The sequence below is a fragment of the Cydia fagiglandana genome, chromosome 7 (genome assembly GCF_963556715.1).
Source record: "Cydia fagiglandana chromosome 7, ilCydFagi1.1, whole genome shotgun sequence".
NCBI lineage: Eukaryota > Metazoa > Arthropoda > Insecta > Lepidoptera > Tortricidae > Cydia > Cydia fagiglandana.
Window position 1 is genome coordinate 11,138,138 of NC_085938.1, and position 15,653 is coordinate 11,153,790.

At 37.5% G+C, this 15,653-nt stretch overlaps 1 protein-coding gene and 1 long non-coding RNA gene across 2 annotated transcripts in view; one reads left to right on the forward strand and one right to left on the reverse strand.

Annotated features, from left to right (window-relative positions):
- Nucleotides 1–632: 632 nt before the first annotated feature.
- Nucleotides 633–15,653, reverse strand: part of LOC134665924 (uncharacterized) — a 33,506-nt gene continuing 18,485 nt past the window's right edge. The window contains exon 2 of the long non-coding RNA XR_010098433.1: nucleotides 633–836. This is a non-coding gene — a long non-coding RNA (uncharacterized LOC134665924). The remainder of the gene's footprint in view (nucleotides 837–15,653) is intronic.
- Nucleotides 14,372–15,653, forward strand: part of LOC134665905 (calcyphosin-like protein) — a 59,628-nt gene continuing 58,346 nt past the window's right edge. Inside the window, exon 1 of the mRNA XM_063522955.1 lies at nucleotides 14,372–14,494. Within this exon, the coding sequence (XP_063379025.1) occupies nucleotides 14,416–14,494 (79 nt within the window). The 5' untranslated portion in view covers nucleotides 14,372–14,415. The remainder of the gene's footprint in view (nucleotides 14,495–15,653) is intronic.

The window sequence follows — 15,653 nt, forward strand, 5'->3', positions numbered from 1 at the left end:
TAATTTATTCCCCATTTCAATATTTTATACTGATAGAGCAATGTCCATTATAGGGGGCCCATTACTGGATCCACGTCCATTACCGGGGGCCCATTACTGGAACTTTGGTGTCCATGACTGGAGAAAAAAAGCATAGTTTTAATTTGTTAAATATGTGGAAACTAATTGCAGTATCTTTGATACAACACGCCTAAAACATGAAAGACGGATAGGACTTTCATCTTTTAACACGCTAAGCGGTAGATCATTTACATGTATAAGGGAAATATCATAAATACTCCAATTTTCCTCTTAAATATCCCATGACTGGTGCTGTTACTATATTTCAATTTGTAAATGTTGAATAGTCCCATTTCACATAACAGAGAGTGAAATTGTCCCTAAATATTAAACACAAATGATATTCTGGCGGCGTAGCGCAGATTCAAATGTAACGAACATTCGCCAAGGGCACGGCCATTAGCATGCGGGGCACGCATATGCGAATGTACGAGTATGCGAGTATGCGGACACGTGAGCGTGCATTGTTCGCCGTGTACGTAGGGTACAGTCGGCAGCATAAGCCAGTATTGTAGTTAAAGGCTTTGAAGGTTACGCTTGGGGGCAACGGGGCCAACAATAAAGGCGACAAGTTCTATAGCAGTGGTTCTTAACCTTTTCAGTCCGGTCACCCCTATGACTAACTAGGGAACCTGATTTTACCCCTCCTCCCAATGGTAATAAAAAATAAAACGTGTACGTTTGTTGTATTGTTATATTAGGCTAGCTTATTACCCCCGTAAAATACCAGTTTTACCCCCACGGGGGTAATTACCCCTAGGTTAAGAACCACTGTTCTATAGAATTATTGCTGTCTTCCCGTCGCGTACTACGTCAATCGGAGATCTTGGCGTAGGCTAGCTGTGCTGTCCCGATGCCAAGAATTACCGAAAAGTACTAGTATAAGAGAGACCACAGAAATAAAATAGTACATTATTTGCGTTGTGTGAATTTGCGTTCTTATGTTATTTGCCCGAGATCGATACGCGCTTGATCAAGCAGGTCTAAATATTTACTGCACAATAGAGTAGTCTTCCTACAGAATATTTGAAGCTCTAAGTTGGTGAAGCTAAACCAGCTAGTGCAGCTGACTGTACTGACTGACTACATGACCCGGCGGCTTCCAAATATGAAGTTCGTTAGGGTCTTTTCAGTGATGTTATGGCATATACAGTGAAACCTGGATAAGTGGAATCTCAAGGGACGAGCAAATTTGTCTCACTTAAAGAGGTTTTTCACTTACCCAGGCTCTCAGTTAGCCAGGTACAAATAAATTTCTGTCTCATTTACAGAGGGTTCCATTAATAGAGGTGAGAATAGAGTATATTTCAGTTATAGAGGTGGTTAATAAGGTATTTAGTAATTATCTTTAAAAATAAATAAGGTAAAATAATCCTTGTCCCTAAATATTTTTAAGTCTGTTTAAATATTTATTTGAATTTATTTTGAATGATTCTCCAAAGGATAGATATTTCAAAATTAAATTAAATTTGATACGGACTTCATTGCGTATTAGAAATTTAATAAAAGAAAATTTATTTTTTCGTGTTACTTATCAAAATTTCAGCTTTCGTTTCGATAGTTTTAAATACTTACATAAATTAACTAAATCAATCTTGAAGTTGTTTAGACACAATAAGGCAAATGCGGAATTTGTGGATAAACTAAGAGTTAGTAAGAATACGGAAATTGAGTCAAAGTTAGAGAGGTCATAGATTGACGTTATCTCAGATACAGAGGTCAATTCCCTATAAAATACTAAAAAACAATTAGGAAAATGTAATCTTATAAAATTCTCACTTATCCAGGTCCCACTTAACCAGGTTTCACTGTATTAGTATTAGGTACATGGCATAGGACTATTAATTATTGACCCTGCTAACAAAATTTCACGAGAATCGGTTGAGAAACGCATTGACAGGTCGCAGATCTGTACAAACATCCGGACAGACAGACAAACGAAACCTTTTTTATCCAGGCTGGGGAGCTTCGATTTGGTCGATCAATTAATATTGCACAATACCTACCGCATCGAATAAAATACTATTTTTTCTTATCGTATATCTAAAACCTAAGATCACATTAATTAAAAAAGTTCTCAGGCAGCCTGCTATCAACCATTTTTATCTTATGTCATATTGATTCAGTATCGTTTATCAATCTATGTCGTTTTAATCTCGGAACTATTTCGTTTCGTCGAATAACAATCATGGAAGGGGAGTGTCACAATATGAATGTAAACAGTCGCAGATTTTGTTTAAACATCAGTAGGTAACAGAAAAAAGTACTTCGCAGGATTTTGTCGCTGGTCTACAGGTAGACCATGTAGTTTCACAAAAGGAGGCTGTAAAACTGACAAGAGTAATTAAAATCCTGAGACCAAAAGTAATTAAAATCGTTGGCTAAGCAATATTGAAAACAATTTAAATAAAAAAGCTTCATGCATTTATAGATTTCAAATTGAAATATTTTGTAAAATATACACAATAGGGTAAAACTGAGTAGAAACCCTGGGGGGAGTGAAATAGCTTGCACATGACGCGAGCAAAAACAGTTTAATTATCAGAAGCAGATAATGGATACAAAATTCTAAACATATTTTAAATACCTTTGAAGTTTCGTATGAAGTTATAATTATGTATTACTGTTACTTTTTGTACACTGCAGCAATATGGCGACTAATTGGCGCGATTCAAAACTAGTGGAGTGATTGATTATAAGCGGTATGGAAATGAAAACGCTCAAGCTTTTAGCTGGCGCCGGCGATAGCGAGCTCGGTCATTATGAGGGATTACCGAGTTGGCAACCCGGTCACAATCTAGAATTCTAGATATTTAGACAACATTTAGTATTCTGATTGGAACACTCAGCGCTGGTCGTATTAAACGATATTCTATCTGTACCAACACCGCTTTTCAGAGACATTGGATATCAGACGAAACACTGTCAGTTTCATCAGATAGAGGATTCAATTTATGAGTTATCAACGAAATGATGTATCTAATCGATATCGGGCCGATTTCGAGTAAAGAGTGTATGTTTGTGTTGTATTGTATTCAAATATGTTCCCCAAATATTTCCAAAACTGATAGTTCAGTCACTTGAAAAATAGAAAATTAATTAAACCACCACAAAAATAATACGCAGAATGTAAATCACTTTACAAAATATCATTCGATTAGAATATGGACAGCATCGCCAGATATTTGATCAAACGGCGTGCCATATTTCTGAGGGCGTGAGTCGGAATTATAATTTTAATTCGGGGGTCGTAATCGCTCCAACTGACCCGTGCCTCCCCCTCCCATCAATGACTCACCGAATACTCATGAGTGCGGGGTGAATCTTTAACTACTACATTTAATTTAGATTTAAAATATTTTTCACGATTTACATGAATGATGTCCTAAATCTAAAAATACCTAACTCTGAAATTCTCTGTTACGCAGATGATACCGTCATACTTTTTAATGGGGCAAGCTGGGAAGATACCGTTGCTACTACAGAAAGGGGCATGAAAGTTGCATCGGACTGGTTCCGCTCCAACCTTCTAACTCTGAACTGTAACAAAACGAAATTTCTTTGTTTCTATAAAACCACCTTGTCAAAACCATCCTTTCCTCCCATTATAAAAATCCATTCATGCACAGACTACCCTACTTCTAACTCCTGTAACTGTGATTCAATACAGAATACTGATGTAATAAAATATCTTGGTATATTAGTAGATGAAAAACTGAACTTCAAAAACCACATTCATAAACTCTCTGCTAGAATAAGAAAATCCATATTTATATTCAAAAAGCTTCGTAACACTGCCGATGATTCTGTGCTTAAATTAGTTTACACCGCGCTCTGTCAGTCTGTGATTAGCTACTGCATCACAGTTTGGGGAAGTGCGGCAAAGACCTCTATGCTGGAAATTGAAAGGGCCCAACGCTCAGTTTTAAAGGTGATGCTTAAAAAACCCTTTCGATATCCAACCATAGATCTTTATGCCCAAGCCAAGGTCTTAACTGTACGTCAGCTATTTTTAATGAAAATCGCTCTACACACACACAAATTCTCAAAATTGTTGCCTTGCTATAGTTCTTTAATCAATAAACGCGTCTTTAACTTACCAATTCCAGAAGTCCGTTCCGCCTTTGGGAAACGTTTTGGGGAAAGAGTCAGAGTAACTACTTACAACGCTTTGCTTAAACACTGCAACCTTAAAGATTGTACCAACGTAGAAGCTAAAATACTCTTATTTAAATTTTTACATTCACTTACTTATGCCGAGACAGAAGATATTATAGTTAAAATACTTTAAGTTTAGTTTCCATGCCTTGCAATAAGACTGTATTTTTTTTCTCTCACTTGTATTTAAGTGTCTTTCTTTAAATTTGTTACTTGTAAATGTAACTTTATTATGTAACTAATTCAATATTTTAAAATCAAGTTTATAGGTAGTTATTTACTTTGCTCAAAACATATTGCTGTAATTGTAAAAAAGTTTGGAAGAGACGCTTCTTAGGGATAACTAAAATCCGTCTGTTGCCACCATTTCTAGTTTATACACTGAGAGAAAAGTACAACAAAAATACACTTAGAATTACAAAAATAAACTTAATCCGGGGACAAGGAGAGTTAACTAATAGGAACAAATTGACTTTTGCAATTTCTATTAGTTCTTGCAATTTCTATTATCTGTTTGTTGAAATTATATTTGGGATTACTGAGCTGTTTGTAGAAATAAATAAACTTTACAGAAATAGTGAAACGTCCATAATTATTACTAAAACTTCATTTTTTCCCCCAGTACAGAACTGTTTTTTAATTCCTGGTGATTATTTTTCTCTCAGTGTACTTGTTCTGCTCAATCCCATCTAAATTTTTATGCTGCAATAAAGATAACACACACACACACACACACACACACACTTTATACACATATTATATGGGCCTAGAAGCTTGGCTTAGTCACATTTTATAAATACTACATTTACATGAACTAGCGAGATTACACGCTCGATAGAAAATGAAATGGCTCTGGAGTACATTTCTGGACCACTAAGCGGACTGAGTACGAGTATATACCTACTTCTCGTCTCAACACGTGTTAGGTATTACTAATTATTAAGTAGTTACTTTCTCACATACCTTATGATTCTGGGGTAATTGCGATTACTCTTAACAAGACCTGGAGATCTGAAACAATAAAAATGTTGATAAATATACAATAATGCCCTTCTGACAAGCGACTATGGTACCTATGGTATTTTTTTTTTAATCGACACATAATAAATAACGCCTAAGACATAATTAAAATTAGATAGTAAATAAGTATTAAACAACAACTCAACTTGCATACTTATTACCAAAGGAAATAAATATTTAGCAGGACTACGGAACATGTTGTTTCGCGAACCGATGAATATGCTACAAGTTTCTATTGTTGTTCTATCTCGTTGCTGAAATCTTAATGATAACAGCAGTTTGTTACTCGTGTCATTACTGTCATTAAAGTTAAATAATAGCTTTGTTTTTCTATTCTTTTCACAATAATTCTACAACCAAAACAAAAAAAACTCATCCACGTGGACCCGATGGAATTGTGGATAGGTACTTAATTGTAACGAACCTTTAATGGTAAAAAAAAACAAAAAAAAAGCCAAAATGAAAAAACCTAGAGATCAAACAAAATGGTGATGGGCATATCATCGTCCAAGATAACAAAGGAAATGCGAAGGACAGAAACAGTTCGCCGCGCCAAAAAGAACCTTATAAAACGTAAGAAAATTCAAACGACGTACATTTTTCAAGGGAGTCTTTGAAAAGGAATTTGTTTGATGTTCACAAACTATCGTCAGTTATCTCAACTAGCAGCTGAACGCAACTAAGGGGGTGTATTCTATAACAACGTGTCATTCGAGCCATTCGAAGCGTGTCGCTGTGATTCTGCTAATGAGTTGAGCTGCGATATTCTCGCACTGGGACGGATTAGCGGCTGGGGTGTTATACCAGACACAATAGTTACCTTAGACGACCAGACTAGTTGATCTCTAAGCACGCATACTTGTAACCAGTCTAGAGGCCACATATTCTGCTTCGCATACGGTAAATGCTCTCGAGCAATGGGAAAATAGTGCCTGGGGTGCCATCTTGAACAATAGCCCGGAGTCCCAATTATTAATGCAGATCAAGTTGCACTATGTGCTTAGTTTGACCTATTAGGTCGATGAACTTTCAATAAGCCAGTTTATTTACTAGCTAAAACCTATGTATATGTGCCCGATGATAGGAAAATTCACACATGATTGACTGATTGTAGGCTCAGGATATTCTGGATATTTCCCGTTCAGGTCAATATAAGTACTTACTAGAGTTATTTTTTTAAAGTTATTAATTTAAAATTTCAATGTTAGAAACATATTCGACATCGGGTTTAAAATGTATGTGTTATGTAATGTCAAATTACTAAACTCATTGATAAAACAGGACATCGAAACCAAGACCTCTGGTTACAAAGCCGCACGCCTTCCCTCTCCCCTACCGGTGCTCAAATTGGCAATTTATGGCGAATTGTGTACAGACCAAAATGACCCTTTTACCTAAAAACACCACGCCCAGCGTCTTAAAGTTTAATTCAGCAACCCCATTCCATTACAGCCCCGAAACTCTGGAATAATCTCGTTTTATACGAAACGTGAGTCACTGTGCGCTGTATCGCGTAAATGTTCCAAAGTTGGCGGAGTTTTAAAAAACATCACGGAACTTATAAACTCTTTCCGGCGACAGAATTATGAGGCAAGTTTGGTGCGAGACGTGGACGGGCGATGCTTTATATCCGGGATTACACTGTGCTACAATGCGACATTCTATTCTACAGTTTGGGGACTAAAATTTAAGAGGTCAGTCTTAAATAGGACCGCTCAGACAAAGAGCCCGTGGATACTTCAAGAAGACAGGCACTTGAGGCACTTCAGAGAGACACCTGTCTCTCTGGCATGCATCTACGCATTGACTCGTAGTTTTTATTTCTCTGTATCTTTTGGTAAGTACTCAGATAAAAATAAACAAATAATTGGTACATTTTCGGGTAGTTATAATATTTATTGATCAACCAACCAAATACAATGCCACCTAGATCTGTCACTGAACGACCTGACTTTAACCTACATTATTTCATTATTTGATCATGTAATGTTTTCATCTGGCTTAAGAAGCCATTTGAGGGTAGATTTTGTTTAAGTACTCTTTTTTAAATACCTAAAGATACTATAAGTATAGTAAGTTGTGGGTTCTTTGACATTGGTGCGAAAATGTCGTACCCGCTTTTATCAACAAATTGAGTGATTTTACCAAAATTGGTTTGGAAATTATTCTACAAGTAAAGGGCCCCATACATGGTACGATTAATCGCTTCGACAAATCGGACGAAAATCGTTGCGAACAATTGATCGTTTCGATCGAGCCATACACGAAGCAATTGATCTTTACGATCGATCATTTACTCGTTGGACATGGAATAATACGCACTTAATTAAAAATTGGGCAAGTGCGAGTCGGACTCGCGCACGAAGGGTTCCGTACCATAATGCAAAAAAAAAAACAAAAAAAGCAAAAAAAAAAAAACGGTCACCCATCCAAGTACTGACCACTCCCGACGTTGCTACTTTGGTCAAAAATCAGGTTTGCTGTATGGGAGCCCCATTTAAATCTTAATTTTATTCTGTTTTTAGTATTTGTTGTTATAGCGGCAACAGAAATACATCATCTGTGAAAATTTCAACTGTCTAGCTATCACGGTTCGTGAGATACAGCCTGGTGACAGACAGACGGACGGACGGACGGACGGACGGACGGACAGCGAAGTCTTAGTAATAGGGTCCCGTTTTACCCTTTGGGTACGGAACCCTAAAAAATGAATAACGAACCACTTTTTTTTTTTTCCTATGTGGCGTTATATTTGATTCGGCTTCGATTACGGAAAAAGAAGAAAAGGCCTAGAAAAGTGTGGGTTAAAAAATGGCTACTAAAGCGGAATCAGTATTCGCATATAAATCTGTTAAAGGAATTAGTTAAAGTCAAGAATGAGACAAAAATCGAATCGTTGATCGCAAAGAGCCACACAAATTCGATGCATCGTTACGATATTCATGATTGCACGGGTTTTTGCTGCGATTTCCGATATCGCCTTCGATCAAGTAAATCGTTTACGATATTGAAATACACTATCGATCGGTCGTTTCGATTGGTTTGTAACGATGGATCGCAAAGATGAATCTTACCGTGTATGGGGCCCTTAAAACTCAAAGTAATTAAAAACGTTGTTGCTTGCGTTGCGTTGGGTAAACGAAAATCTGTGAACTCTTCTTTTCCGCCACAGGTGCTACGTAATGAAAACCATTAAAATCACAGCGGAACTAAAAGAGTTTTTTTAATATCATTCCACAAATCCCATTCTGTAGGTATGTTAGATGTGATTTTTTTACATTTTAATACTGCCGATGCCGGTCGATCGAGAACACCATCTGCTATATTAGTCCTTTTACGGCCTTTTCCGCTCAAATATTTTGCTGTCCGGTTTTTTCATGTAACAGAGTCTCTCACAGCGTCTGTAGAACGCAATATGTTCTGCTGTAAAAAAAGTTAGGTAGGTATGTCCGGCTTTTTTGGCAAAATATCCTTCCTGTTTTATACGAAGCCCGGTTCCAATAAGCCCGGCAACGCAGACACCAGCAGAAAAATTTTGATTCATTATTGTCCTATCTGACGAAATATATCCTGCTGCTTGACAAGACACCTTCTACCTTCTACATCTTCCACATTCACCTTCAAAGATTCCAACAACGCAATGACCATCGTTTGCTGCTCTCAACTTATATAGTTGAGTAGTTACCTTTTTTATTTGGTTCACAGTCACCAGGTCCCCACTGAACTACCTCTCTGCGCCAGCATTGGTCGGTCCTACCTTCCAATCCTTCCACTGCCACACATTTGTCTTTTCTCTGAGTTATGTCAATGAGCCCATTTTGACTTTAATTTGGTGAAAATTATAATATGTATCTAACTATAATTGTGGCATGCTACAATGCGGCACAGTGTCGTTCTTAGCGAAAGGACTTTTAAGGAAAACGTGCGTTTGAGGAGCCAACAATACGGCGTCTGTTTGCGATTCAGTGTTAACTGTGTTAATGTAGTTAATAAATCACTTTTTACGCTGCCGCGAGCTGCGATGTTTGTTCTTAAGGCATTTAGACTATAATTTCTTAAACTTAATTGTCTTCTCGTTAACATCGTTTCGCCGGATTTCTTTTGTTTATGGCATTTAAAGTTATAGTACGTACTTTTTTACATGTGATTTAGTTAGATGTGATTAGATAGTACATCTATGTATATGGTTTGTTGTGTTAATTTATTACAGGGTTCCTATGGCCACCCTCGGCTTTATCAGCATCAGCAGAACATTGTGTTATCACGGAAATTACATAATTATGCTTTTTAGCTCATTCGGACAGCGGGATGGGATTCGACTATATTCACAATGGAACCGGTGAAAGTCAATAAAATATACCTTTGTATGACCCCAATGATTAAGCCAAGACATGATTTACTACAGACACCGCACGGTTCGCATGAATCCGTAAATAAGGTAGTCAGTCAGTCTAGTCTAAAATTGGCTAACATCCCTTCCAGACAGACTACTCCTAACGCATACAAATCATAAAGTTTTCACGGCAAATTCAAATTAACTCACCCTCAACGCAGAAATAGCAAACACAACGTACAGTATTAACCAACTTTGTTAACAAACCTCGCACACGCGAAACTTTGAGATGTGCTTGCAATACTACATTTAAACTCGTGCAGTGATGTGTCTAAATGCACACTGTCTATTAATTGTACTCAAAGTTAATCAGTGTTTGGTCGTTGGTCATTTGTAAATCACTCATGGACAAATTTAGAGGAATGGAGGAAAAAAAATTAATTACTAATTTTGAATTTACTTTAGGTGCTGTAATCCAGTAATTAAACTTTTTCTTTGCGTTCCTCTTAATTTGTCCAACACGTTGAAGTTTAAATAATCAACTTCAACAAAACTAAAACTTGACGTAGGGTAAAATATGTACTTATAAGAATAATATGTAGAGCATGTACAAGTCAATTTATTGTCAACAAAACGCGACATAAAAATCTATAGTCCGTTTTTTTTAGCATTAGAAAGAACTTCGCAGAAGTTCGCTCGTGGTTCTAAATCTGGCACTTTTAGCGGTAACAATTTGAAGTAAATTATATGTATTGACCATGCTACATTAGATAATTCAATAATTATTAACAATTAACGAGCCTGATAAAAACTGCACGCTTGCTTCTGCGAAGTTCTTTCTAATGCTAAAAAAAACGAACTATAGCGTTGTTAAGAAATTTCTAACAAATAATAAAACGAATAGTAAAATCTCAAAAAATAAGTCATCCAAAAGCACCCTCTTTATTTATAAGTCTGAAAATCAAATGGCAATACAAGTCGGCCATTGGCAGTTGGTAGTTACGCATTAAAATTTTGTGAACGCACATTGAAATGCCTAATCGACTGTGACGAACCAAAATGAAGGGTAAAACATGTTTCAAGTTTAAAGATAAATATATTAAGTAGGTACTACGTATACTAGTATAGTGGTCCAAGTTCCAACATATGTATGGATTTGTTCGACTTGGAATTGCATATATATATTTGTAGTACTAAATGTATATACTTTGATGTTTTCTTACTATATTGTGATCATCATTAGACATTGATATAAAATAAACTGAAACACATTTTACTGATCTCGATCAGAATTCACATTATTCCTTTAGTTCAAGGCTTTTCGGTCTATTAACGAACTCTTGCAACTTGCCCGGTAATTACCTTTAGAAAGACTCATTCAGACGTGTTGGATTTACACTCAAGAGCAATATATCAAGTGAATTGCGAAATAAAAATACTACAAAGCTTTAGTTTTTATTGTCCTTGATATTTAAGCAAAAACCGCTTGACATCGCTGCAAGCGCTGTTAATTACATCGCAGTGGGGTGCCCGAAGGGGCTGTCAACCCCTAACAACAAAAGATGGAAGCAACGCGTTTGTATCGATTGCGTGCACTAAGCTGGGTTTAACCTTTACAATAAACAGGAGGATGTCTAACCATTATCCTTTAAAAAATATTCCCCCTACAAAAAAAAACTGTTGTAACATTAATGAAGAACGTAAACGTGGTGTTTCAGACAATAGTAATGAAATTGCCAGTAAAATGAAATACCTATAAATACAATTATACAGTATATGATGAAAACCAAATATATGCTGCCTATAAGTAGTTACCTACCTATAATTTTTTAAGATATCCGAATTGTAGGAAGAGCTATTGAGTAACATTTGGACATGTAAAAAATCTTACTAAGCGAGTCTACTGACTAGCGAGTCATACCAAACTTTTTCCGGGTTTTCTAGTTAAGAGGTAGGTATTTTTGCAAGTGACTATATTTGAACTAGACGAGGAGCCCCTGTATTTTATTTAAATCTGATAGCGTCAAAACGACACAAGTCAAGCCAGTTTTGTCACCCTTCTTTATTACCCATTTGATTTGGGCACGTGTGTATTTCCGATTGTGATGCAATATTCGTATATTGCTCAAGTAATGATAGTGTTGGGTAAAAAAGTAGTAGCTTTATGAGGATGCTGCTGTGAATAGATCTGATATAAAAGGAGCTCTTGGGTTATTTCAAGAATACACGACACGACCTAGCTCCACTTGGGGATAAAATGCTAATAATTTCATGAAACTCGGACAAAAAGTTTAATCTCTATTTTACCTTTTACAATATTTATCAATATACACCGTGTTTTTATTGAATTCCGTTAACTTCGGGGTATGGTTAAGTAGGTACGTGCAAGAAAACTAAATGTAATATTAATAATAATAATAAACTTTTTTTTAAGTACCTAATTAAATGTTGCATACTTAGTACTACTATACTAGTTACTCACATGAAACGAACCAGTCACAAGTTTTATAGATTTCCAACTTCACATTCAAAACCTTTTTAAGTCTTAAGTAAAAGGCAAATTAAGTAAATACTGGAAGGGTATTATGCAAAATATTTCGGGACGCCACGCCACTGAGCCGCTCCCTTATTTATTTAAGTTCTATGATTCATCAGTTTCCATTATGGAGAAAATCTACCGAACATTTATCAGAGAACAAAATAACATCAATCGCGTTCGTCTTCGCCATCAAACTGTCAAAGTAAATTAAGATAATTATTCAGAGGAGACCGCTTGAGATAACCTAATAATTTTATGTATAAAAACATGATTTACTCAGCCTACAATATGAATAACATGAGACGGGGTACGTCGAACACCGGGGGAAGAAGAACACTTTATGGAATCGTCATAGTATTCGTCTTGCCCCGAGCACAATAAACTTTGATCTTAACTCATCTCACCTTATAGCGGGTTTTCCACCGCGAGCGGAGCGGACTCATTAAGGACTTAGTTTAACTCGCAAGACTAAACTACGTACTTGTGTTTCCACCAACAAATAGTCGAGCGGAAATGACAAAATGAGCAAAAAGAGTTGAAATGAGCTCGCTCAGCTCGTGAGAGCGGAGCGGTGTCATTACGGAGTCCGGTCAACTCGCAATGGTAAATTACATAGGCGCGTTTCCACAGGGAAAGAGGTCAGCGGAGCGAGCCAACTAGTTAAAATGAGCCCGCTGCGTCAAGGTCCGGCCGACTAGTTTGAAAAGGACTCGTTGCTGTCTCCGCCCCTCTCTGCCCCGCCGCCGCCGGCACCAAGCGCGCTTTCATATTGCTGTGATAGCTGAATGACTGATGAGTCGTGTTTTTTGGCAAATCGTTGAATAGCCTATATTCCCCCTTCAGTGTTCTTTCTCGAATGTGCTGGCATAACCAAAATCTTCGTTTGGCGCTTGTATCTCTGTTTTATATACAACAATATGTATTTTTTCTTCTTGTATAAAAACTCGTAATCGCTATCACTTGATTCCGTATCGCTCGACATCATGTTCAAACACGACTGTGTGGTCGACCAGTTCAAAACTTCAACTGAACTCGCTCTCTGTGGAAATCGACTATTCATTTTCTATTTCTCATTTGTCGTTCAGCCCGCTCCGCTCATTCCTCTTTTTCATTTCTCTTTTGCGGTGGGAATCAAACAACTAAACTCTTTGTTGGTGGAAACGCAAACCTATTTTTTAACAACGAAGTCCGCTCCGCTTAGCCATCTCTCGCTCATTACTCGTTCGCGGTGGAAAACCCGCTTAAGTGTACGAAACATTAACTGACCATTACTACATCCGGCTTGATCGCGCTTGCTAGACTTAAGTAGGTAATGATAACTATGAAAAGGCCGAATTTAAAATGAAATTGAAATGAATTTAAAATGAACGTGGCTATTGGTTATTACAACACAAAGTTTATGACATCGAGGATATGTAAAATATGCATATAAATTGCAAGCCACATCATGCCATTCATTCTTACGATATAAATCGTCAATACAGTTGTAAGTTGTAATGTAACCCAGTAGGGTTGTAGTAACCCAGTGTCTCGCGCGCGTAATAGACTACCCGTCCCTTCCTAATTAACACAGATTACTTACAGTTAGAAAAAGACGGATAATCTATCTCGTGGGCGAGCTAACTACTGTCTCAGTGAACTTGTGCTAATAGTGTCATTGTAAAATAGAGTACGTTTGAGACAAAGGGTCAAAGGTACGTAACAATAACAATCGGAACAATACAGAATTACGCGGGTCCGGAGATGAGCTGATTGTCCAATTGCCAAGGTCGTGGATAATGCGGTGTAGGCGACCATGCCAGACATACAACGACATAGAAGCCACATGTGTTGAGATCTGTATGAAAATCGGGCTTGTCTGGGGAAAACCCTGGCGTTACGAGTGTTGAGGCGTTATTTGAGTAAAATAAGATAAATGCAGGCCCTAAGGACGGTGACTATTTTCAATCGGACAAAAATTTTGATTCTTATTATCGACTCGATCGACAAATTTAACAATTAACTGGTAAAAGACATTCGAATAAAGTTCTAAAACGAATTAACTTAGAAATTTGAATTAGGTGTGACGGTTTACTTAGTTATCCTTAAAAGAGAAGTTGCTAAGCATAAGCATAACCAGTAGATTTTCTTTTCACCTGTTAGGTTAGTTACGTTTCAACAACAAAGAGAATATGCTCTGAAAAGCAGGCTGCCCACGTAAGCAAAGTGAGCTATGTAAGTATGTAGTCTACCTGAATATCGTCTGTGTTGTCCACGGCCACTATATAAAGTTGACAGAGGTAAACAGAGTTGCAGTGTTAGCAACATGGCGGTTCTGAAACTAGTGTTATTAGTAGTGCTAGTGGCGAATTGGTGTGAGGCAGCTTCTATGGCGCAGAGCGATCGTGAGTAATACACACGTCTTGTTACCAGCTAATAATTACTACAAGGTTAACAGACCTATAATATACCTCTTATGACTAAAAAATCTCTGACATCTCTAACGGGAAGATCCCGTCGACTGATCTTCTTCTTCCTCGCGTTATCCCGGCATTTCGCCACGGCTCATGAGAGCCTGGGGTCCGCTTGACAACTAATCCCATGATTTGACGTAGGCACTAGTTTTTACGAAAGCGACTGCCATCTGACCTTCCAACCCAGAGGGTAAACTAGGCCTTATTGGGATTAGTCCGGTTTCCTCACGATGTTTTCCTTCACCGAAAAGCGACTGATAAATATCAAATGATATTTCGTACATAAGTTCCGAAAAACTCATTGGTACGAGCCGGGGTTTGAACCCGCGACCTCCAGATTGCAAGTCGCACGCTCGCACCGCTAGGCTACCAGCGCTTCGCTAGGCTACCAGCGCTTCGCTAGGCTACCAGCGCTTCGCTAGGCTACCAGCGCTTATGCTTATGATATCCACATAAACTACAAAAATACAGTCAAACACTAAGTCCACTTGCGGTCAAGAGTCTACGTATCAGTCGGTTTGAGATAAAATTAGTCCGGCCGGATATCGTAACGTTGATGAGCCGTCTGATGAGCTAATCTAATCCTAGAAGTAACTGTATGTTGGCTAATTTCAAACGGTATTCCAAATTTTATATTAAAGGAAAAAAATATATATAAAATTTGGAATATCGCTCGCAGACGTATCTGCATGTTTAAAAATTGATTCAAACGGTATTCTCACCTAACTTTTATTCAAGTTAAGAATGTTAAGTCGGCAATGAATCAATCAACCCAATAAGCCTATCGCGATCCCAAGTCGAAACTTCTTACGATCAGGTCAAAGTATTTTAGATCGATACTCAAACGCCGCAGAGGCAACAAATAAACCGGGAATTTCCACGTGAAACAGACGAGTTCTCCAGAAACTTTGTTCCAATTTCCTGTCAAGTTTTCAGCAGAGATGGAAAAACATTTGCGCCTTCTATTTCAGAGCAAACAATCACGGAACGGCAATATTTTGTCATCCAATTTTATTTACAAGTGCAAAAGGCGTAGAGCCTGTATTTGTGGTTTGCAGAAATGACGGCCAGGCTATTATAATGGACGGCA